Below are 25145 nucleotides of genomic sequence, written 5' to 3'. Positions count from 1 at the left end.
TCTATTGTGCAAACAATTCACCCCATCAGAAATCCATTTTGTCCTGAGCTGGTGTGTTGCCAACTGGTCTAACCAGGGACAGCAGTAGCCGAGGAACTGCCACTAGAGGTCGTCCAAGGACCTCTAACAACTGGAAATAGTTTCACTTTGTGTGTTAAAGTATTACATTATAGGTCAAGGACTCGAGAGCATATTCTCACAAGACGGTAAATAGTGGTGTGCTGGTGTATAAGAAGGATCTGCATGGTGTTAGTGTCAGTTAGGGTTAGGAAGCTGTCACAGGGAGACTGCACGTGAGATTAGTAGTAGAAAAGAGAGAGACTTTTCTATTCTTTCTGTATATAGACTTAATTAACACTGCAATAAAGCCTCCTGTACATTAACCCAATGGCCATTTTGGTGAGACATTCAGAGCCACACTACTGAATGGGGGTATCAGGCACATGGTGCTTCTGGACAATCCTCAGGATTTTTAGAAGCATAAGCCCTAGCATACATCCAGGTGGATGCTGCACATTAGTGGTGGTGGAGGGGAGTCCCCATTACCTGTAAAGCGCTTTGAGTGGAGTGTCCAGAAAAGCGCTATATAAGTGTAAGCAGTTTTTTTTCAGTTACATTTGTTGCTCTTGACCGGTTGTTGGCTGCTGCTGTTTTATTGGGTCTGTAGCAACCCAATACAATACTGTTCACTATCCCCATTTACCATTCTTTATTTAATATAGCGCCTTTTTTAACAAGGCTTTAGGTGTTTCAAATTGGACTGATGTATCCTCCCCTCCTACTGTGAATGCTCTCTTCTCTTAAAGTACCAAAACAATTCTTGACAGAGCACAGGAATTTTTGTTATTAACTTCATTCAACTACCGAAAGGCAACACAAAACTAGGTCCTGCTATTATGTCTACATTCTACAGATGATGTCTATGGCCTTCTGGAGTCTACAATGACACTCTGCTTTTTAATGTTGCCTCTCTTGTCTTTTATTGGACTTGCAACTGTTCTAAGATTTCCAACATCCACTTCAAATCCTTCAAGGCAAGGTTTGAAGAATTGAACCACTTGTTGATCTGTGACAATTCTCAAAGTCACCACAGGGTGGCACCCACCTCAGTAAACAGCACTTTGAGTATCCAGCTGATTTCTGAACCCTTTAACTCCTTTGCCTGTGAAGAAAATATTTAGCAGTGTCACGGGTTATCTTTCCAACCTAAATATAATTTAAGTTGCAAAATCAACATTAAAATAACAAATGGATATAATTTAGTTCTGGCTACTTCATCGATTAATCCCCATTGCGGGGAATACATTTTTCCACCTTTTAACATGCGTTTGAAACATGACCAGCTTGAAGGTGTAACACTTTTATTTTAAAAATAAGCATCACTTAATTTCTGGTCAATTTTAAATCCTGCCCCTGTCTCAAAGCATCATAATATGTGGTTATACTAATAATGTAATACTGTAGCAGTCCTCAGGCCTCTAGAACACACTCACACCCGAAGAAGACTCCACAGCCACAGTTTTCTTTCTTCTCTTTTCAGCATGGGATAAAACTATTACTTGTTCCTTCACATTATTATTAATGTCTTGCTTTATATCATTCTCTCTGCACCTTAACTGGAGCTATCCCTCTCTTGTTCCTTATGCAGAGCAAAGCTCATTGAGCACTTGATCACTCAGTCGGGTCAGAACTGCGCCTCGCTCACCTGGCCTGTTCAGGCTGTGGAGACAACTGAGGGCTGTGCAGGCGAGGGGAGGGACAGCTCTCAGCCCGAGAGAGACGTTTGGGAACAAGGAAACTCCAGTAGTGGTTTGAAGGTTGGAAGCAGCAGCCAGAGGCAAATCAGATCCCGGAGAGCCGAGTGTTTGACAGGATCTCTCGCTGCCTCCTGTCCTCTGGGCCAGTTGCTGACCACTTGTCTTTGTCTTCAGGGTTTGTAATTTCACATTTTGAATTGACCTAAACAGCTGTGACAACCAGTGTAAAAGGTCCCTTCTTATTTTAATAAATGTAAAATCAGCTTACAACGTGAGGTTAGTTCTTTTTAATATTTTTTTGAATATATGTAAACACTAAACTGGTCTGATTAGTCTAGCAATGTTGTTCACCCAAATTAAAAGTTCCTGAATTTGTCTCTTACCAATGAACAAGAGGAGGAAGAGTTGTGCTTGCAGTTTAGTAACAGATAAGAGCTCGGCTATAAATACAGTAGGAACTGTGAGAGTGTATTGGGTGGTGCTTGTGCGTAAAGAAACGTACAGTATTTTAAACTAGAAAGAGAAGGAGGTCAGCTTGACACAAGACAGCACAAACCACAACGTGCAAGAGCAGGCAGATTCAGCTCTTCACATCCGTTAGAGACAAAAACCAGGGCTGAATGACTTTTTCATTTTAAGGTGTCTAACTGGTAACTTTTAATAAGCTCTTCTGTAAATGTTTATCATTTATAGGGCTGGCACAAACAGTGAAGCAACGTTGGCTTGCAAAGGACTTTGAACCCATTCCTTGAATTCATTTCTTCCACAATAATGCACCTGTTGTTCAAACTGAAATAGACTCTTGAACTTGAACTTTATTGCCATACTGTATGTAACCGGTACTGGTACAATGGAATTCTTACTTACAGAAAGTCTCTCGATTGTAAAACAAGTGTAAAAAACAAGACAAAGTGCAAACAGTGCATCAAGACAATGTACAAACAAACAATAGACAATGTGCAAGTAAACATGTAGACAGTTTGAATGTAAACAATACAGACGTGTAAACAATGACTGGAGATGTGCAATAGATAAGAAATCATAAAGAGGTAGATGGTGATGGTGTAGGTGTGGTCCGAGGGGGATGGCTAAATGTGTTCGCCAGTCTCACTGCTTGTGGATAGAAGCTATTGAAAAATCTAGTGGTAATCGTCCATATGCTCTTATATCTCTTGCCTGAGGGCAGTGGGGTGAAGAGCTCATGCCCGGGGTGGTGACTGTCCTCTGTGATGGCCAGAATTCTACCACGGCAGCGGTCCTCATAGAGCTGTTTAATCTCGGTGAGACCGCAGCCGATGATCTTCTGGGCCATATTGACCATTCTCTGCAGTGCCTTTCTTTCTCGCGAAGAGGTGTTGCCATACCACACGGTGATCCCGTTGGTGAGGACGCTCTCGATGGTGCAGCGGTAGAAGTTCACCAACACATGTATTGGCATCCCCCATCGCTTGAGGCACCTCAAGAAATAAAGGCGCTGCTGAGCCTTCTTCATGATAGAGTCAGTGTTCACAGTCCAGGTTAGATCTTTAGAGATGTGAATTCCCAAAAACCTATAACTGGTGACTGTTTCCACTTCCGTTCCATCAATACTGAGTGGGCTGTGAGTGTATGGCCTGTGTCTCCGAAAGTCCACTATTAGCTCTTTCGTTTTCTTTATGTTCAAGTCCAGGTTATTGCTATGACACCACCTAAGCAGCTGTACAACTTCATCCATGTAAGTAGGATGAGGTGTAGTGTGGTTTATGTCCGAGTGAGAAACTGTATAATAGATGATTGTGTGCTCTGGCCACAAACTCAGGTCTTTGAGTGCTTGGAAGGACAGAGCCATGTATGATGGACTGTGTTGAATTGTGTTAATTCTGGTCTATCAGCATCTTGATCAAGCAAGGTCATTTGTAAGGATATTATTTGTTGACTTTCCTCTGCTTTTAACACAATACAACCATTGTTGCTTGCACAGAAACTCTCAGAGAACTTGAAGCTAAAGAATATCATAATAAGATGGGTCCTAATTTTTTTTTTAACAGATAGGATTCAAGTGGACAAATTATGGAACTGGTAATCTGGTATTCGCTATACTTCCACTGGATCACGATAGGACTGTATTTTGTCCCCCTTACTGTACATTTTGTACACTAACGATTCTAAAAGCAAACACAAAAATTAGACATCTCATTGAGTTTGCTGATGACTCAGCTATGGTCAGCTTATTAAAGGACCCAGAAAACCATCATGGTCCCATTCTAAATGATTTTGCTAAATGGTGTGATGAGTTCTCTTTGCAGTTCAATGTTTTTTTTAAAAGGAGCTGGTCATTGATTTTAGGAAAAATGCAACACCTCTCCAACCTACTGTAATTAATAGTCAGACTGTAGATATTGTCAATGACTATAAGTACTTGGGATTGGTCATAGACAAAAACCTGAGTTGGGACAAGTGCTGTGATACTAAGGGAAAAAAGCTAGTCACAAGGTAGATAGAACTATCCTAACACTTTTCTACAAGTCTTTAATTGAAAGTGTCTTCACGTACTGTCTCACTCGCTGGTTTGGTAAAATTGGTACCAGTGATTGTGAAAATTAGTCAAAATAAGTAGCAAATTAATTGGGGCAAATCACATTGTCTTAAATATCTTACACAAACAAAGGGGTGGCAAAGAAAGAAAAGTGTATCCTGGATAGAGTCCCTCAGCCCCTCCACTGCAAGCTCACAGTTCTCCCACTGGGATGCCCCCAGGTGTAATACTAATAGACACAGGAAATCTTTGGGCACTCTGCAATATCTCTTTCAAACAATGTATCATAACTAACTTCTCCCTTATCTTGTTGTGTCACTGTTGCACCGACGTCTTGGTTGGTCAGATTTTGTCTGTCATTGTATTGTAATGTTGGGAGTAGGCTGTAAAACGTATTTCTCCAAATGGAGCAATAAAACTTGAACTGAAATGAATACGGCAGGGGAAGTGTTTACACATTCTGTTCAATAATACAATAGTAGGTGGATTCAGGATTTAGAATGCAGTGAATAATTAAAGGTAATAAATGTTGTTTTCAGACAGGAGCTGAAAATCCCCATTGCACAGAGTACCTCTGTCTCTTAACCCTTAAAGCAGGCTGGGCGATTCTGGTCCAGGAGGGCCTGAGTGTCTGCAAGTTTTCCTTTCAAAGCACCAGCTGCTCAAAACCTCTGCTGCCCAGAAAGTCTCATTTAAAAAAATTGGGAAATTGGGGAAAGCTGTTAAATTACTTCCATTAAGCCATTAACTGATTTAGATCATCAAGAGGTGAGGTGACATTCAAGATATACTGCAGAGACACTGGCCTTCTAGCACCAGAATTCCCCTTCCCTGTCTTACTGCCTTTTCTCTTTTCTTCATATAAAATATGATAATAACATCCACAGTAAAACTGCTAGTGAGTAGTAGTAGTTACTACTAGTAACCGCTACTCAGTAGTAGAAAATGAGGGGTGACAAATTGTCAAGGAAGGGAATTGCCATTCCCTTCCTTGTTTCATGTAGATCAGATGAGCACACCCCCATTCTAGGGGACTAAGACGCTGCTTGTCGTGAGCAATTCACTTTGACCACCAATACTGATCCTGCAGTGCTTTTCAACAGGTTTTGTAAGGAGCCATTAAACTAGTTTCTAAAGACTTGGAACAATTCCAGTGAGATCAATTGAACAAGTGAGCTGCTATACTAAGTAATTAACTGAGTAATTTTGATTGTTTAGAACATCAGCCATTGAGGACTAGTGCTGCTTTAAAACTGAGAAAATACTCCCTTAATGGATTAATTGCTTAGGAATTTTTTTCTATGTATTTGAATGTTTAAAAAAACAGTTTTTTTTGGTGACTGATAGCAGACAGAGGTCTTCAGTCCCAGAGGCTCACACACCAGTAGTGGGACCAGTAGGGGGCACTTACCATGCAGTTTGTGTGGGTCCTAATGCCCCAGTATGGTGACAGGTACTATAAAAAGGCGCTGTCCTATGGATGAGACATGAAACCGAGGTCCTGACTCTTTGTAGTTATTAAAAATCCTAGGGCATTTCTCGAAATCAGTAAGAGCATTACCCCAGCATCCTGGCCAAATTTCCCATTGGCCCTTACCAATTATGGCCTCCTAATAAACCTTATCTATGAACTGGCTTCATCACTCTGTTCTCCTCGCCGCTGACAGCTGATGTGTGGTGAGCGTACGGGTGCACTATGGCTGTCGTCGCATCATCCAGGTGGGGGCTGCACATTGGTGGTGGTCGTCTTAAGCCTACCCAGATCCAGTTAATTAATAAATTAATTCCTGAGCAGTATACTGGATGTATGCCAGAGGCTAAGAATGTACACACATTCACACATGCATTATTCAGAAATCTTGAAATATGTAATTTAATGTCACTTGCAGTGAAACTAGTAAAAATGATTTTATTTTCCCGTTGTTCTGTACAAACACCCCAGTCTCCTCTCACAGTAAGGGCACTCTTGTTTTCAAATGGCAGAGTGTGTGCTGTCCAGCTCTTCATACTGAGGTGGAGCAAGACAAGATGTTTCCGTTTCAGTTTTTTATGGAACAACAGAAAACAGAACAACAGAACAGAATGCAAGATACCAGAGTGTAAACAGTTCCTGTGGTCACTGAAATAGATACAAAAACCTTAATCTATTATTGGTAAAACATCAACAACCAAGAAGCAAAAGTAAAAACAAACAACTCCATCAGACACCAGTGCAGGAGAGATCCCTACAATGTTTTGTTCATACCATTAAAACATTATTCAAATTAACAATCAATCATTCAAACAAATATGACATTGTTTCTATAGTCATTTCTGGCAATTAAAACGCCCACTCATTATCAAAAAAGAAAGTGCTAAATCGAAAGTGATATCTGGAATTTTTGTTTAAATTGTCAATTTAAATTTTGACAATTGCAATTGTGGTAAAAGTGTTTCAGATCAATTTCACATAAATAGTACACATTATTCGACCTTGCTCACTGCACTATCTTAATTTCTTTTGTCTTATTTTCCTACGAAATTCAGAATCCTCCACTGTTCCAGGAGATGAGGAGAAGGACAACTCCACCTGATGTGAGACAATCGCCTATTGTTTGTGAGCACAGAGTAATATCTAACTGTATTGAAGTCACAGTTAAAGTTAAAGAAAAATGACCTGTCTATGTAACTTCTCAAACATAAAATCCTACTATAAAGAAACAAAAAAAATTTTAATAATTAATAAATATCCCTTTTCTTGTTAATGTCTTATTGACAGAGGCTTCTTGATTCAGCAGAGTGGGTGAAGGAGCCCATGAACACTGTCCTTTCAAAAGACAGTTCTTGAGTTATCTGTGGATTTCAGGGTGTGACCATCTGTTCTGTGTGTTAACTGTAATCAAAGGGCCATCTTTTGTTAGAAGAGAGTTGCTAATTGTCCACGGCTCCAGTCCTTACGAATATCATTTTAATCTCTGTGGTAATTACACACAAGAACTGGAGACAGAGATGCTTGTCTCACTGTTGGTGATCTGCCTTTAATATTTATCATCTAAAATAGCATTCATATACTTTGGCTGTGTAATTGTTTTATTAACCTTCCCAGAAAATAGGTGAGATTTTCTAGGATCCCAGAAAGTCAACTTGTCAACTTTGTGTGAAACAGTTTTCCGTCCCTTAGGCCCCTGTGTTACTGCTGATTCTGAAGCTGGTCCCTGAGTACACTCAATGACTCTGTTTTGGGGATTTTGGAAACATGAATCAAGTCTCTCCGTCATCTTCTCCTCTCCAGGCAAAAAAGCTTCAGTTCCCTACATGTTAAGTTCAATAAATAAACCCAAGCACACAGTCAGAAAAACGGGAACAAAAATTAGTTATCAATTTGCATAGTGAATATATTTATAATTAAATACACATATGAGTACTATAGTACTATTTGTATGAATACTATACAAATAGTGAGAATGTGCAAAGTATATGATTCCTATTGACTGATAGGAACTGGATTCCTCATGAATAAAAAGCTTTTTGTATTCTGGAAAGTCCATGTCAGTTTAAGTGACAGACATGTAAAACTGGTAAGTATTTTAAAAATCTTGTGGATCTGCATATACGTCTCTTTATGGAAGGTGTCTTATGTCCTGGTCCTGCAGAGCCCTGATCCAATGAGTTTCTCACCATTAGATCACCATTCAATCAACTAAGCAGCTCATTTGTTTGGGGAAAAAAAGTAAATTAAAGATCATCTGTGATCAAAATCCAAATTCTCTTCCACCCTCAAGGTGTTCTCCTAACTGAACAGATTGCTTTCTTAGTTGATCAGTAATTTTCAGGTGTTGCCATCTTTATCAATAGATGTATAAGATGATCGACCCTTATACACGACCCTGAATGTCTGTGCTAAATCAATATACATTTCAGTGCAGACAGCGGATATAATCTTCACCCAACAGGTTCAATCATTCTCAAAATTAAGTCCACCAGGAAACAATTCAGAAAGACTATATATATATACTACATTTTGCGTCCACCAGCCCTACATTGCCAGGTCTGCTCATACAGTACAGTATTACAATGCTAGGGTAATAATTATAGATTCTGTATAATATTAAAACAGCAGACTGACAAGATTAAGGGTTTACTCATTCGTTACAGGTAAAGAAGGAATGCTGTCTTTAGATAAATTCCTCACTGACTAGTTTACGTCTGTCTCTTAACCCCTACGGCACCTGTTGTTGGCACATCCACGGTAAAAATGACATATTTCCGGGTTTAGCAGAAAACCTGGGCTTATAAACAGATAGTCTTTCTTCTCTTCCTGCGACCAGGTCATCTTGCCGCAACCTCGATGTTATTATGATAAAAAAACACGTGGTTTCTTTGCAGCAGGAGTTTAAAAGGCTTCAGTTAACTTTCGCTCGCTCGACCAATGGAATGACGACTTAGGTTTTCGAAAAGAATAATCGCCAACCAGCTGTTTGGTGTGTTTTTGTAGGGCTGTGAATTGAGTGTGGGTCTGTGGAGATTGCAGTGCAGGATAATACGTACAACTATTTGTCTTAATTTAATTTGTATTGGTTTTTCTAACCTAGTTCGGGACAAGTTACAGGGTTTGCACTTTCGTTTGCAGAAAACGAAAGCAAAAAAATAAAGGTTTGCTACCTTTTGCACTGAGAACAGCACTGAGAAGATTTTAACACCCCTCTCTATGTAATCCATACTGTATATTATTACCAGCGATGCGACTTTTTTTCATCTTCATCTTTTTTCAAACTCTGATTATTCCTGTCACTGCAGGTAAGCTTTTCATAAATTTAATAAATTTATTTTTTTAACTAGAAGGATTAAAGCATACACATTTCGTCAATATGTTAAGGCGGCGGAAAAGGTATTGGACGGTGTGCTGCTACAGGTGTACTGTATTCAATAACAGAGACGCCTGAATTGCTTTTTGTAGCTAGTGTGTTGTTTTTACTTAATTCAATTGACAACCTTATTAACCAACATATCTGAGGATAAAACAAAAACAGCAGTTTGTAATGTCTTCCCTAAACCGGAATGACTGCTTGTCACTTTCTAATTTTCTTTTTGAAATGTGCTGGAAGGTACACATCCAGTCTACAAGTTCCGCCGTTCGTAGAGACTGGCAATCCCTGTAAATCAATTAAAAAAGACCTATGTTTAATTAAGAGACCTTTTCCACGTGTGCACTGAAGAATATCCGGCATTTGGTCTCAAACGCGCTCTAAAAGTAATTAAACAATTCACCAGCTGAACTGAATAGAATAAAATTGCTCCAGGAATTTAGATATTGACTTTAATTCCTTACGACCTAGAAAGTTTGAGTGGTTATCTGCGGAAGCAGAGTTGGAGTCCCCTGTTTAATCGATGCACGAATCGGGCTAACTCGGTGCTTAGTCATTTCTGTAAAAGCGATTTAAAAGCCACATCCCGTGAAATGCAACCCGCTGAATTACAAAATTCAATTTGAATTGGGGATGATAAGATTTTCGAGTTCTCAGGATCCATCTTATAGCAATCACCAAGACAACTCCCCCAACTATTTTGAAAGTTTAACTTTGAAATTAAGTCACACATTCGAATAAACTCGAAAATAAAAACGCAGTAAAAGCCAAAAATAACACAAGATCAAAGATATGAAAATCAAGAATCTCAAAAATGTAAGCAGCTTTTAAAAAGACAAGCCCATTGTAACACAGGACTATAGCTATTCCTTGTCCAGAGAGATGGTCTTATGATTGCTAGCTTTGATAAAGATTTAGGTGGAGTAGAAGTAAAGTGTCTTTAGATTGCTTTGTTTCTAACGGTGTGAAATTTGTCATAGCAATTTGCAATTCAAAGTTCCACTGTTCACCTTTAAATGCTTGAACGTTTTGGTCCTGACGACATGAGGGAGTTGTTAACTCTCGACACACCACACATCGTCTGCACTCTCTGGACTCGGGCTTGTTTCATTTCCCAAATCAAGGATCAGACACAGGGAAACCCTGCCTTCTTTTCTGTTGCTTCAAAGCTGCAGAATGATCTCCCAGCCCATACTGGATCAAGCTCATCAATCAGCATTTTTAAATCCGGTTATAAAACTTGCCACCCTTTTTGTACTCTAGCTTTTAATGTTTAACTTACTGCATTTTGTTCACCTGTCTCTGACTGTCTTGTTATATTGTAAAGTGTCTTTAGGTAATGTTTTGAAGGGTGCTGTAAAAAATAAAGATTTCTTCCCAAAATTAATATTTTTTTTCAATAGACACCCGAACTCTATAATGTATCTCCTATCTGAGTGTTTTATTGTGAGGGTGTATGCTAGTGTCCCTGAAACATCCCGTTGCATTTGGAAAATATATCTCAGAATTAGTTTTTAATTGACCACTAAGGGAGTCTTGAATCATATGAACTGGACACACAGGTGAGGTGGTCATGACTCCTCGGTCCGGTGTGCTTTGGATACACCATCTTCTGGTGGTGTTTACTTGGGTAATACTGTGTTAAAACAATTGAGTGGCCTCTCAACACATTCAAGTGCCATTTTTCTTTCTTTCAGGCACATTCACTCTGCAGTATCTCTACACGGGGGTGGCCAGAGATGTGGACAGATCCAGCTTCACTGCAGTGCTCACTTTAAACCACGTCCCCATCCTTTTCTACGACAGCCGGACTGAGAGCATTGTCCCGCGCCAGGAATGGCTGAGAGAGGCATTTGACTCGGCCTTCTGGGACACTGAGAGAATGAGGAACAGAGAGCAGTTGATTGTTTTTGAATCCACCATGCTACTGATGATGCAGAGCTTTAATCACACCACCACCGGTAAGCAGGTAGTTGTAAATAAAGGTAAAAAAAGAATAAACTACTGCTCATTACCATCCAGACATTTTTTTCCAACTGCTTTATAGATTTCAGGGTCGTGGTGGGGAGGGGGGGGCAGAGCCTATCCTGGCATGCGCAAGGGAGGGTACACCCTGGACAGGACACCAGTCCATCACAGGGCACACACAGACAATCACACACTTGCGCCACAGTCAGTTTTCCCAAACGCCAATTAGCCTACCAGTATGTCTTCAGGCTGTGGAAGGAAACCGGGGGAAATCCATGCAAATGCAAATCCAGAGTTGATCACAGGGTCCCAGTGCTGTGAGACAGCAACACCCTCCTCTGCTCCGCCCGTGCTGCCCTGTACTTATTAGCAGTGGTGGTAAATTCCTAAGTAAAACTTTTAGGCTGCAGAGTTTGTACAGTTGAAATGAAGCGTTAGAAATGGAATAGGAACATAGTTTTGGTTTGTTCATCTGCATGTGTGTGTGTTCCAGAGCCACACACGTACCAGCGGCTGCGGGAGTGCAAGCTGGAAGCTAATGGGGATGTCCGGGTGTCTGACCGGTTTGGCTATGACGGAACGGATTACCTCAGCCTGGACCGACGCACGGGCACCTGGATCCCAGCTGTCCCGCAGGCACACAGCGTCAAACAGAAGTGGGACGCTGACACAGCCAGGACGCAGGAATGCAGGGTGTACCTGGAGGAGGAGTGCATCCAGGTTCTGAAGACACTCATTCGCCATGGGACAGGAGCTCTGGAAAGGCCAGGTAAGGAGTGGCTGACACATTATAGGCAGAAACCCAGCAGGCATGTCCCTAACAAATACTGGGTGTTCATTAATGAGGTCAGGCTGGGAATTCCTTCTGGCCTCAAATTTGCTTAGTTTTCTTCTAAAAAGGTGTTTGTGTTCTAAAATAGATGTTGCAGTATGTTTATATGCGTTACAGTTTGTTGTAATATAATTTAATAATATATGGATGCTGCACAACAGCAGGCTGGTGTGCATAAGTTTGAATTGATTTGTCTTTGAGCAGATGATAGAGACATGGGTAGATGCTGTATTGTTTTCGCAGAGCACACATTGGTGGGCTAGAACATAGGAACAGAGGCGCTCATAATAGCCCACCCCTAGTCCAGCCTTTTCTTGATAGATCCCAGTCAGTGTCAACCATGTGGCTGCTGTGTTTGAATCAAGATGGCCTTTTAACTGGAAGCATGTTGTCTGCAGTGTACGTTGAAGTGTTCCAGGTGGATAGAGAGCCATGGGAGTTCTGTTGCCTTGTGACGGGAATCTCATCGTCGGAAGCGGAGGTGCAGTGGGTGGTAGACCAGCAGGGGGCGCTGGCAGAAGGCCAGAGTAGGGAAGAGCTCCTGCCCAATGGGGATGGGACCTTCCAGGTGAGGCAGGTCCTGAGAGTGAGCCAGCAGGAGCGGGAGAGACATAGCTATGCCTGCCAAGTGAATGGAACCGTGCAGGAGCCCACTTTTCCTAAACTGCGGAGCAAATGGGGTGAGTACATCATTGCTCACCACCTCGGTAAGAATGATTGAAACTGAAGAGCAATGTAAAGAGGTTTTCTGGATGATCTGAAAACACTTTTTTTATAGTTCAATTTAAGTACTGTTTTATTTGGCATTAATAGCATTGGATGCAGTAGCTACTGAAATACCATTAAGCACAAACAGAAATTATATACCATGTCTTGAAATGGTTTTAGTTCTTGTTATTATTGCATAGTATTATTGTTTATTGCTCGTTGCTTGGTAATGAGTGCATCACTCAAATGAATAATAAAAGTAAGGCTTTTCAGCAAAAAAATAGTTTAATTTAATCTTCTTGTTTTGAACTTTTTAGCTGTGACGTTTAAGGGATGACAGTGTTTGCAATCTCCCATGATCAGTTTAAGCTCTGATTTAAGGGCGGCTTCAAACAATACATCCATTCCAGGCTGGAGCCAGCCCGAAAACAAGTGATTATGAAAGTGATCACAAAACATGCCTGGCCAGCGCCTGCCCTTTGAGAGGACATGAGGAGGGGGTGGGGTGTAGGGTCTGTGAAGGGTAATAGAAAAGCCCTTTGTGCCGCTGTGTCAGGATTTGAAATCTCTAGCTGGCACTGGGTGGAAGACCTCAGTCACAGCCAGGATTCGTGCATATAATATACTGTCCTACCATCTCACTGATGTGAGAATGTAATGCTAATAATTACAGTCCTTATTGTATTATGATATTTATATCATAATACATAATACATTTATATCTGAAGACTGTGCAAACTAATTAATTTATGTTCTTCATTCCAGCCTTTTTTGCATTTTTATTCACAATCCTTGCACTGTCTGTGCTGGTTTGTGCCGGACTGTACTATCTCAGTGTTGTGAAGACAAGAACGCAAGGTGAGTGAGAAAGACACCAAGAGGAGAGAGAATTACAGTATTAAGACATTCCAGAGACCTGTCTCCTCAAGTCAGGTGCTTTTGGTAGAATTCTTCAAAGGGCAGTGCTTTGGGGCAGAATCTGGGAAGTATTAAGTACAGCCCCCTGCAGACACAGCCCATGCTTGAACAGCTGCCTCACAGTTCCAGGGCTCTGAGCTCGTCTCTAGTTGTTTGGCTTTTCCAAATTTTTCCTTTCATTGTGGCCTTGCAACAGGTCGGAGTCCTGTCCATCCATGTACTTCTGGATTATGCTCCAACTGGCCAGAGCCCTCACCTGGATAAGCATCCTATTGATCATGAGTGGATTAATGCATTTTGCTTTGAATCAGAAAGTGGTCAATGTAACTGATGAAAGTTAAATTTTATATACTACAATATAAAACACATAAGTAGTTTATTAATAATTGTATTGCATTTTTTCTTGCATTTACACATTTCTTTTCATCCCCGCGGAATTCAAAGTGTTTTACAAATAGTACCTTGTAAAATTCATCCTCTTCTAATATCCCATTTTGTTTAATACACAGATGTTTTTCTTTACAGTGTTCAATTGTATGCAATCAACAAACCAATCAATGGAAAGCGGGGAAATTATTTTGCAAGTCACTGTACAGTATATAGGGGTGGATGGCATGGTGGCACAGTGTTTAGCATTGCTGAATCACAGCGCCGAGGCACTGGATTAAATTCTGGACCTGGAGTACTATCTGTGTGGAGTTTGTATGTTCTCCCTTTGTTTGAGTGGTTTCCTCCCATAGTCCTAGCAAGTAATGAAAGGTTAATTGTATTCTGGGGAAATTGGCCCTGGTGCGTGTGTGCCCTGTGATGGCCTGGCATGTCTTTACCCTGCCTTGCTCCTGGTGCTTGCTAGGGTACGCTCCGGCTCCCCTGTGAGCCTGAATTGGATAAAGCAGTTAGAACATGGATGGATGGATATATTCACCCCTAACATACTGGAGGATAAAAGTGTTACTTAGAAGTGCTACATTGCCATACAATTCTTTAGCCTCGCCTAATTACTTGCATCTTTTACAATTTGCATATATTTATTGACAGGTTCGGATCAGCTCAGATATGTGCCAGGTAAGAGCAATTTAAACTTGTTTTACCTGTGTGTCATCCGGTTCTGTCACCAGGGTTTATGGGGTAGACAAGTACATTCTCCCTCTGCAGTGTGCTAGAATGTAGCCGGAGAACATGACAAGCCCGAGAGCCAAATATTTTGTTAACACGTTAATGAAATAATGAAGTGTTAAGCCCTTCCCTGAAATAAAAATTAACATGCACACGTTACTGAAAGAAAATGCAGTTCTGCCTGGCTGCCAATGTTAAGGAGTAAATCATGTTTTTGTGTGCCAGTAGCTGTTTGCATTATTTTGCTGACCATATCATTCAGAAATGAATGTTAGCCCTCCCACATGCACACAGACCCAGAAGGACTGTTAGCCTTTACCATGCGTTATAGTGGATTCACAAAATGAAGAACTGTACATAAACAGATAAACACATTCTGTTTCCAAAAATACTCTTAGTTAATAGAGCCCAGGTATTTATAAATATGTGAAAAATACATGTGAGATTTTTTTAAATATCTCATCAGTTTGTGGTTTATTTACTCCAACAGTATTTTACATGGCAATAATAATAGTAATGATAATGGCATATAATATTGTTAATTATAACGACAGTGATAGGCCTAATGTTATTATTGCTTCAGTCCGTTATGTAGCTTTTGGTATCTGCTTTTGCAGAAGTAGATGGCCTACTTTCTCTGCATTGGATTTGTCATAATGGAGGATTTCCTCTGCATTTCATTCGTACTGTTCCGCTGGGTGGGCTGTAGTAATTATTGGTGTATGTATGTATATACTCATGACCTTTGTCTAGAATGCAAGCCTCTGTAGGTGTAGGCTGCACTATTGCACAGCTACCGTATAGAATAGTAGTTCAGGTGGGTGGCTGCGTCAGCATGCGTAGGCTGCAAAGGAACAAGTAATAGGTTATTTCATGCTGAAAAAAAGAAGAAAGAGATCACAATGTTTCGGCCATGGAGCCTTCTTCTTTTTTTCAGCATGAAATAACCTATTACTTGTTCCTTTACTGTATAGAATATACAGGTATAATTAGAAGTGTAGTCAGACAAACTCTTGATTAAAAAAAAATTGAAATTGACTTGATTATATTGGAGACAAATATAGCCAGGAAATAATAATAACTGTAAGCATTATTCCATACCCTTTTAGGACCTGATCAGGTATTATGAATCTCTACCAGGGCTGCGAAACTCCCTCTCTGCCTGTCAGTTCAGTTTATCGCTGTCCTGCTTCTTCTGTATTCATTCACCCTTTCTCCTCCATCACAGTAGCAGTACTCCTCCTTCACAGTGGCCGTCCCAGTCGAACACTTGAGGTCCACCACTTGATACACTCTTATTAGCCATTTATTTTCTTTTGACTCTTGCTTGGCCTTTTGACACTCCAATATTAGCATCTGTACTCATTGCTTTCTTAAGAAGTGTCTCTCACTGCTATTTGTAAATGGAAAGCCTAGCAAAAGCATTAGATTGTCTTGAGAAATACATTCCTTAATTATGCATTATGTTGACAGTAGGCATTATTATCATCCTAAAGCATTCTATATATACTATACTATATACTATATATACTTTATAGGAACAAGTAATAGGTTTATTCCATGCTGGAAAAAAAGAAGAGGTGTGAGGCCTGAAGAAGGCCCCACGGCCGAAACGTTGTGTTTTCTTTCTTCTTGTTGATGTTTTAAAGAGGCTTACAAAACAGGCTGAATTTTGGCCTTGAAGAACTGGAGTTCACCTCTACTGGTGCCGGTCATTGCGTTTATAGATTTTCATTCCAGATCACTGATCACTGAGCTCAATTTGCTAAGTTCCACTTAATTTAGTGACTTTAACAGCTTCTCCTAGCTCTTCAGGTGTTACCGCTTTGAAGAGATCTAGAAAGCATGCAGACAAACACCAGCCCTTCCAGGACCAGGGTTGGACAGTCCTAAACTAAATCAGATCTGTGTGGGGTGAATTTTAAATGAATTTGCAAATCTAGCAAAATCAATTAAAAGTGTTCAGGTTTATATGGAGGTAAGGTCAGTGTGCCTCCGATCAATAAGCTTTCATAGTACATCCTTGTAAATTTTGTTTTATTTTATGAACAGGTCCATTGGGCTCAACAGGCTTTTATCACCCAGGAGAGCAGCACAATGTACCTCAGGTGTAAAGGAACAAGAGAGAAAAAGACTCAACAGCCCTGAATGAAGACAGCAGAAGAGAACAACAAATTTAACAAAATCATTATTGTGTGACAAATAGCAGGCCTTTGTACACCAACAAAATCACAAAATCCACACTTTATCCAACTCTATAAAAATAATTATGATGATTTTTTAGAGATGGTTTCATGTGTTTAGTTTGGACTGCAAGCAAACAAAAATTGAGTTAATTAGAAAAAAGATAGATGGTATTCTAACCATTCAAAAATGTATAAAAGCCATAAAACAGGACTTCTGGGAAAAAAACGCTTTTCTAATTAAAATGGTATATGTTCTTTACCTTAGGCACTAAGAAACAATGTATGCAGGTAAGCTATTCAGCATACTTCCTTTTCAAGTACTAGTAAAATGGCAAATGGCCAACTAGTGTCAGTATTGTGGCAGAATGACTTTTCTCCTTCAAGCACCTTGTATCAGGACGTTTAAGGTCCTCTGTAGGCTTAATGCTTTTGTGTCCCCCTGTCCTTGTCTTGTGGTTCTAAAAACTTCACTGAACCTGTGGTAGGCATTTGACTCTGCTTGATCCACCCACTCTGCACAGGAGACCCAAAGAACGGAAAACAAACTTTTTCCAAAGCCGTTAGGAGTGAACTATGCATCAAGCAACAGTGGATATTAATGATAAAACTGCCTGCTCATCTGAAAGACAAAGCACAAGGAAGCTCAGGCTGATGCACAGTGGATTAGTGACACAGCAGGGGTTGGAACAGTTCCAAAGCTTTTGCTTCAACCACTGGACCACAACTACTGTAATGTAACCAAGCTATTTCTGATAATGCATTCAAAATACTAAGCTTTGAGTTGGTATTTTGTTGCTTTCATGTATTTGTTGTAGATATGTACCGTACATTTTAGTAATGTAATAAAACTACTTAGGAAATTCAGTGTGTTAAATCTGAAGGACTGATGATGGTTGAAAGTGTGAGTGACTGACCACGGTAATATTTTGTACTTTATTCAGTGTACAATAATTTGTATTAAAGTAATAGCTGAAAAGCGGAGCCTTTCAGCATATTCTGTGTGTGTGGTTTAGTGAACATTACTGGACTACAGTATATGTGGCTAAGAGGTGTGGGGATGCAGATGATGGTTTGAAATTCCTGTCCAGCTGAATACTCAACACCTTCCAACTTGTAGATGTGAAAATGATGATTGTGATGTTCTCATTCTCTGCATTCATGTGGTTCCGTGGATGTGAAAACCACATTTTTTACATACTTATTTTTGTAAATTGGTCAACTTTTGCATACTAATCTGATATATTTATATCAGATATGTTTATGTGTGTGAGCTTTTGCAGCACATGTAACCATTTTGTTTGTTTTATAGTAACAAGTGTTTGGAAGAGCCCCAGTTTGATAAGGGGTTTAGAAGGCAGAAACCTAATTTTCAACTGCTGAGATGAACACAGCGTGGGATTTCTTTTTAGTATGAATTAAGGATAAATGGAACAGTTACTGTAAGTTAAAATTGAGTGGGGACTATTTTAGCATCATGTGCTTGCTGCTGTTAATTTTACTGAATAAGAAAGGGTATGAAAAAGAGGAGCCCATTTGACCCATTTAGCCTATTCTGTTGCTGGTTCTAATGGGTCAGATCTCATCTAGCAATTAATTACTGAAGGGATTCCAGAGAATGTGTCTTTTTTTTCACTTTCCAAAAAGATTTCTTTATGAAAGATAACATGCTGGTGTATCATCACAGTGATGGCAAACAAATATGTGTTGGCATACTGTATATTCTTCTTTAATTTGCTAATTAAATAAATTTAATTAGCTAATTACTAATTGTGCCACCTTAGTAATTCTTTCTCAAATCAGGGCTGAAAGCTGGAGAATAAACACAAGCATAGATGTCAACCATTTTACTGTTTCGTGACAGTGAATCTAGTTTTAGAAAGTGAAAAATTACATTTACATTCTTTTGCTGGTCCAAAAGCATAACTCTGTACTTTGTTTGGAACACGAGCTCTTTCACCATACCTGTTCTGTTGCATTTTTATGCTGAAAACACCATACTGAAGAAAGATGGTTGAAATTCTTGGATGAAACAGCCGCCATCCTTCCGCAGTGAGAGAACACACTTTGACGACGCAGTACAACTTGACATGGCCCAGCTGTGAATATGTGCTGGTTTGCTTCTCCCCTTTACGACTTGCAGACAATGAAAAAAATCCCAAAACTGCTCCTGCAATAGTTCAAAAAACGTTTTGGATGATAGTCAAAAGAAACAATTTCCTTAATAATGTAAACCCCTAGACCCTACATATTCGGAATCCAGAAAAGCTGGGAACTTGGAAGAAGAGCTAAATTCTTAAATTTTATACTTTCTCTACAGCCTTAAACTGTTGATGATTTATAGAGACACGAAGTCCTCCAGAAATCTGACCTCTGGTGTCCAGGTCTGGAAGCCCCTGAAATAGTCATGAAGTTTGAAACTACTGCTCTTATCCACACTCTGTTGATTGCTGGCAGATTATTTTCATTATTGTTACAAGATAGAATTTATCCTTAGGGCATGAATACAAACAAGCCAGTGTGTACCACAGTGTGATAACCATTTTACAGCTATTGCCACACCTACCTGTACCGAGTAAGAAAAGAAACATCAAGACAAATGTTTCGGTTTTCCCATGTGACAGGAAAATTTGAATTATTTCAGTGCTCTTCATCCCAAAGGATCTCAAAGTGTTTTAAATATACAACTCCACACATGAGCTCAGGTGGAGAGTTAAACTGCTATAGCAATAGAAGTAAGTAAGAATTTCTGAAATGCCAAAGTATACAAGCTCAGTATGGAAATAAGTAGGTCAGTTTTAACACCCTTTCTAACAATCAGTGTGCAGGGACCTTTAATGACTGAGTGGCCAGGGATCTGGTTTAATGTGGCACCCTTTAGGTTGCAGTGTCCCTGATCACCATACTGGGACATTGATTTGAAAATTATGTCCCACAGGGAAGAGTACCAACTATTAGTCCACCAACAACACTTAGAACAACAACCTATTTTTCATTGAAGGTTTCCTATTTTCTGCCCAGCAAAGATTCACCCTTGCTGAACTTCTGAGATGTGACGAAATAAGAATAGGAAATGTGAACACAGCTTTAAGTTTCCTCTTTTTAATGTTGTGTGCTAAGAGCAGACATGTGAGGCGGCCCTCTTGGTTATGTTACGTATAACATCTCCAATCTGTTGTACACTGATGTTACACTACCTTTCTAGGATTTGTGGGCTGGATGTGGCTTTAAAAAGAAGTGAAAGGACAACAGGGGGGGGGAGATGAACAGGATGTTAAATCACTGCAGCACTCATGTCTTAAATACAGCTTTTATTTCTCTCCTTTTGTTACAGTCCTGTACTACAGCAGAATGCAAATGCTTCTCCTTCTCCTTCAATGCCAAACGTGGCTCATCCCAGCTAACTTCTTGCTTCACCAAATAAACCAAAAAAATTAAATACTGCAGGTCATCTTAACAATCTATCAAAAATGAACATCGATAGTATAAAATAAAAGAATCACATACAACAGTAATAATTAGTTCCATTAAATTAAATAAGGCTTTAAACCAATATGTGATACCAACAAAAAACATGTAAGGTGAAAATCAACACTGAAGTGGCCACAGATATATTTTCCGACAGCACAGAAAGTGGTTTCAACACCACAGTCCCAAACCTGCCAGGTAACTGCAGTGTGATCACAGGGTCTCAAGGGACTGTTTTCCAGAACTTGGGTAATAACATTGGCAATTGCCCATTTCTGCTTCCTCAGCTGCTACTTGTGGAGTGGAGCTGTGGTGCCTCTCTCTGTCCCACAGCTTCAACAGTCAGTCAGTCTGCAGGAACAGTACTCTGCTGATGACAAAAATAATTGACTCGGTCTCCACTCCAAATAAGGAGGGTCTCTCACACTTTGGGGTAGACCTCTGTATAGTACACAAGAATCTAACCCTAGCATCTAATAACATATTACTATGAATACTGACGTACCTGTTATGGTCCTAAACGACTTTGATATTACAGCATCATGTGTAGTCTACCTAGGTAAGACTGCATTCAAACAAAGCAAGATGCAGTTTTGTAATTTCCCATAAAAATGTTGGAATTTGCCCATTTCGTCTTGAAGCTGGTCCGTTCAGACTACTTTAATAAACCAGATGGTGAATATGTGACTCCAGTGTGGTATATAAAGACATGTGACGCCCCATCGGGACGTCTTGGGGTGACCAGAGCCCTTTGTAGGAAACCTGGCACATTATCTCCAGTTAATGGCACAAGCTGTCTTATTTAAAGGCATCAATACTTTAAGTTTCCATTTTGTGCACACATACAAATATTTTAAGGCTCGATCTTGCTTTTCTTTCCCTAATACCCTCAAGCCTAGTCCCACTTTAACCCTACTATGGACCAGACCAGACAGGAATCCCCTGCTAAGCAGAGAGTCTTCCGGCATGGAGCAGGGCAGTAAACCATGGAAAAATTAATTACAAGCACAAACGTTTAGTTTCAAAGGGGGGAAACTACTGGAAAGACCAATTGGATTGCCTTGTTCTCTAAGAATAGCACATCGACCAGAACAGGAAAATGAGAACAAAGGAAAGACAACATAGAGGATGGTATTCAAATCCACTCTGTTTCTAAAATTTCAGAATTATCACCCGTATATTACGCAGCCACCCAATTGAGAACTGACCTTCTTCAGGCATCTCTCACATCACCCACACCTCAAGTCATTCGTCAAAGCTGCACGGTGACCGACAGGAAGATTCACATCGCTCAACATTACGGTAAGATTTAAGGAGCCCAGAAAACTGCAGGAGTTACCCTTTAACTGAGAGCTGAGAGAGGCCTCAGTGACTAATCCTGCTCAGTATCTTGGAGCAGCTGACTGATCACACCCTGCAGCTCTCCAGCACGTAATTTTAAATAGATCAGGTGAAGAAGTAGCTGCAATGATTAATAAGCTGATTAGACATGGCGCCCTGCCATGTGAAAACGACAGTGGAAATCCCTAAAGCATAGATTGAACTTTTCATGTTTTCCAGTGTGAATTCCTTGCCCAGAGGATCAATATTCATCATCTTCTGCACCATCTAAAATACAACCTACATGATGTACGAGGCTCAGGTATTGCAGTCAGCTCTGCATTGTACCTGGTGCTGTGAAGTGCTTTTATCGTTGTGTCAAAAGATTTCAATATGACAAGATTCTGTACATGACACTCAAACAAAAACATCTGATGTGTCGTCTAAAGGCAAACGGTGTGAACTTTCACAATGAACTGCACGTCTTAACTGTTTTGTAGTCAAAGAATTTAGCAAAGGAACCAAGAAAGAGCTGTGTGATACATGGTTTTGTCTATATCTCCAGACTCAGCTTGTTGTTTTTATGTTTCCTTACAAAAGCGAATAGCTTTTTGCTTAGAATAATAGTAGTTAAATTAAGAGATCCTGAATATACCAAGAAAGTCCTAAAAACAAAATCCAAATCAAATGCAGATGGAAAACCTAGACCAGGGGTGCCCCACCAGTCGATCCCGGAGTGCTTGTCAGTCGATCGCAAGAATGTTTATGCAAAAAATAAATGGGCTATATGACTACTTTTTTCGATTGCCTAAACATTCATTCAGATCTGTGCATGTAATGTCATACCTTTTACTGCCCATGTGTGTGTTTAACCGTCATCGATTGGGTGACAAAAGTCTCTTCCCTGAGTGCTGGCTGACACTGAAAAAAAGGCTACAGGAGCTCCGTAAAGAGTGTTGTGTGGGCTACCCAAGAACGTTCTCTTGGTTATTGCCGCACGAACCCCACATTCGCTACAGTGCATAGTGGAGCGAAACAGACTGGCCGTGACAAATTCGCCAACAGTTTGATAAGTTTGATTGCCTATTTGATAGTTGTAGTGTTTGAGCGAAAATGATGAAGCAAAGAGACCGAAAACTTATTGTTACCACAAGGAATGGGAGCATGATTATTTTATTGTACTTTCGCCTTCAAATCTGCAAAGCTAGCATCTACGCAAAAAAGGGAAAGAGAGACCAACATTTCAAAACTGCACACAAAACGTGTGAAGTGGAAAAATTAAAATCTCAACTAGCCGCAGTCGGGTTTTCAGGAGGCCTAATACTAGAGGGAAAGCAGCAATCATCGCATCGTTCCGTGTGAGCCAAGTCCTGGCTAAACACAAAAAGCCATTCAGGGATCGAGAAGCAATAAAAAAGGCTGCTGACTTGCTGTTTGGAGATGTCAAAAACAAACATTTTTGGCAAGGTTCAGACAGCTGTTGCCTGAAACCAAAGAGTTTCTCAAGTCGTCTAAACATGGTGAATATGCCCAATTAGAGGATGATCAGCGGCTTCTGGATTTAGCATTCCTCACAGACTTGACTGAACTGCTAAATGAGCTCAATGTCGAGCTGCAGGGACAAAATAAAAAAGTCATCAACATGATCAGCAGTGTCAACACGTTCAAAAAAATTACAAGTGTTCTCAAGTAAGCTTCTCAGTGCCAACACTCACATTAAGGTAGGATATTCTTTTTTCTAAAATGGGGAATATTACTTGTTCAGCATGAGTCACTTGCTTTTATTTGCTGTCATTTTAGTGATGGTTATCGCTATTGTACTGATGTGCCCACAGTCTGTTTTTCCTATATCAGAGCTTCAAATTCACACTGGTTGGCCTGGCAGATGAAAAAGTTACATTAAAAAAGGTTGGACACCCCTGACCTAGACTAAAACCCTTGAAAAAGTTAACCCAGCTCTTCCTATATACCAAACTTTCCAATCTGCTCCAATCCAAAATTTGTGTACAATTTTGTTTAATTAGCAAATTAAATCTTCTACATAACTAAGCAACTAGCTGTACCAGAGACTGGCACTGGAGTAGACTGGAAGGCCCTGTATCGGACTACCATTGGATTGGGTATTCGCCAAGCTCCATCACAAAAGAAGGACACTTTTACAAGCAGTGTTTATTAGCGGATAAATTCATTGAAAAAAATGCCACTACTGACATCCCAGTGTGTCTGCCCGTGTCACGATTCTGTAGCATTCTGAGGAAGTACCTTTTCTATTTGTGCTGCTCTTAGTCTTTGATGTCATCTGATATAAACACACAGCTACTCTTTGGCAAAAAGCAGTTAAAGCAAGGGTCTCATTTTAACTTTGAACACGATCCACATCTGGAAAAGAAACAACACGCAGGGACAAGGAATGCATGACCGTGGTTCGACAGGCTATCCCCTCTCCAGGTAAAGCCCGGCATTTTCGGTACTGCTGCAATACTCCATACCTCCCACCCACTCTCATCACAGGCGTCTAGGGAAAAGGGTGCATGGCTACAGCAAAGAAAAAAAACAGGAAAGCAAGGAGGACAGTACTCATCCGACAAGGCGTTTAATCCAATAATGCTGTGGGCCTCTCCGGACATCAGAGGAGCATAAATAAATAAATCAGCCGGCAATCTGAACTAATGAGGGTTGGGGTGCGTCAACAATCCGTCAAAACAAGAGAAGAGTGAAACAGCAATAACACAGGGAGGTTACGACACCGCTGCAATGTCATGGCATAAATATCGAGACAGACAATTCCCCTCTCCGTCTTCGTTTGTCTCTCGTTCTCTGCCAACCTTTTAAGATTCCAGCATTGTTTTCTTTATTCTTCTTCTACAAAAAAATAAAATATGGTTAAAAGGTCCAGTGCCTGGTGGGATCCCCTTTTCTTCCTCTTGCCCGATTCTCACCCTACCACACTTCGCAGCGCCGCCCCGGGTTCATGGGCGACCCCGCTGGGCAGCTGAAATGCTCCGCAAAGTCTCTCGAATTGGAGAGTGTGCCGATGACACGATACTTGGGGGGACTGTGGGGGTCTGTCATCAGGCCTTCGTGGGCACTCTCTGGGGTCCGTACTGAGCACCACACCTGAAAGAGAGAGGAAGAAGAATGTGATAAAGAATAAGTTAGTATAGACAAAGATTTGGAAAAGGGGATTGAGACTGCATAGGAGATGAAGAAATAAGGAGAAAAAAGAATGGGAATGGCAGAGAGAAGCAGAGTACAAGATCCAGGGTCTGGGGGTACAAGTTAGCACTGTTGACTTCAAATTACTAGGGTTTACAGTACGTGTTCTGGATTGCTTGTACTCTTATACAGAATACAGAATAGTACACAAAATAGTTACTATTACAACAGTAATAACACAGTTATACAGAACAGTACAGAGAAAAATGAACAAGACACTTTTTTTTATAGCTAAAGTGATGTGTCTGACTATATCACTGATTACAATACTAGTATGAACTTCTGCCACAATGCTGAGCT

General features: G+C 40.3%; 2 protein-coding genes across 2 annotated transcripts in view; one reads left to right on the top strand and one right to left on the bottom strand.

The window, feature by feature from the left end:
* Positions 1-8629: 8629 nt before the first annotated feature.
* LOC148836633 (zinc-alpha-2-glycoprotein-like) lies at positions 8630-17704 on the top strand. Its single transcript, XM_088913430.1, has 7 exons — positions 8630-9048; positions 10814-11077; positions 11578-11853; positions 12315-12596; positions 13390-13482; positions 14581-14607; positions 16711-17704. The coding sequence occupies exons 1-7, from the start codon at positions 8991-8993 to the stop codon at positions 16770-16772; spliced, it is 1062 nt and encodes a 353-aa protein (XP_088769556.1). The 5' UTR covers positions 8630-8990; the 3' UTR covers positions 16773-17704.
* A 2433-nt stretch (positions 17705-20137) lies between these two features.
* The window catches only part of ece2b (endothelin converting enzyme 2b), a 63865-nt gene continuing 58857 nt past the window's right edge, over positions 20138-25145 (bottom strand). The window contains exon 19 of the mRNA XM_088914352.1: positions 20138-24746. Coding sequence (XP_088770478.1) covers positions 24570-24746 — 177 coding nt within the window. The 3' untranslated portion in view covers positions 20138-24569. The remainder of the gene's footprint in view (positions 24747-25145) is intronic.

Source organism: Atractosteus spatula, chromosome 4 (assembly GCF_055471065.1).
Source record: "Atractosteus spatula isolate fAtrSpa1 chromosome 4, fAtrSpa1.hap1, whole genome shotgun sequence".
Lineage (NCBI taxonomy): Eukaryota > Metazoa > Chordata > Actinopteri > Semionotiformes > Lepisosteidae > Atractosteus > Atractosteus spatula.
The sequence above is the reverse complement of the archived record's forward strand: the minus strand, read 5'-3'. Positions and strand labels throughout refer to the sequence as shown.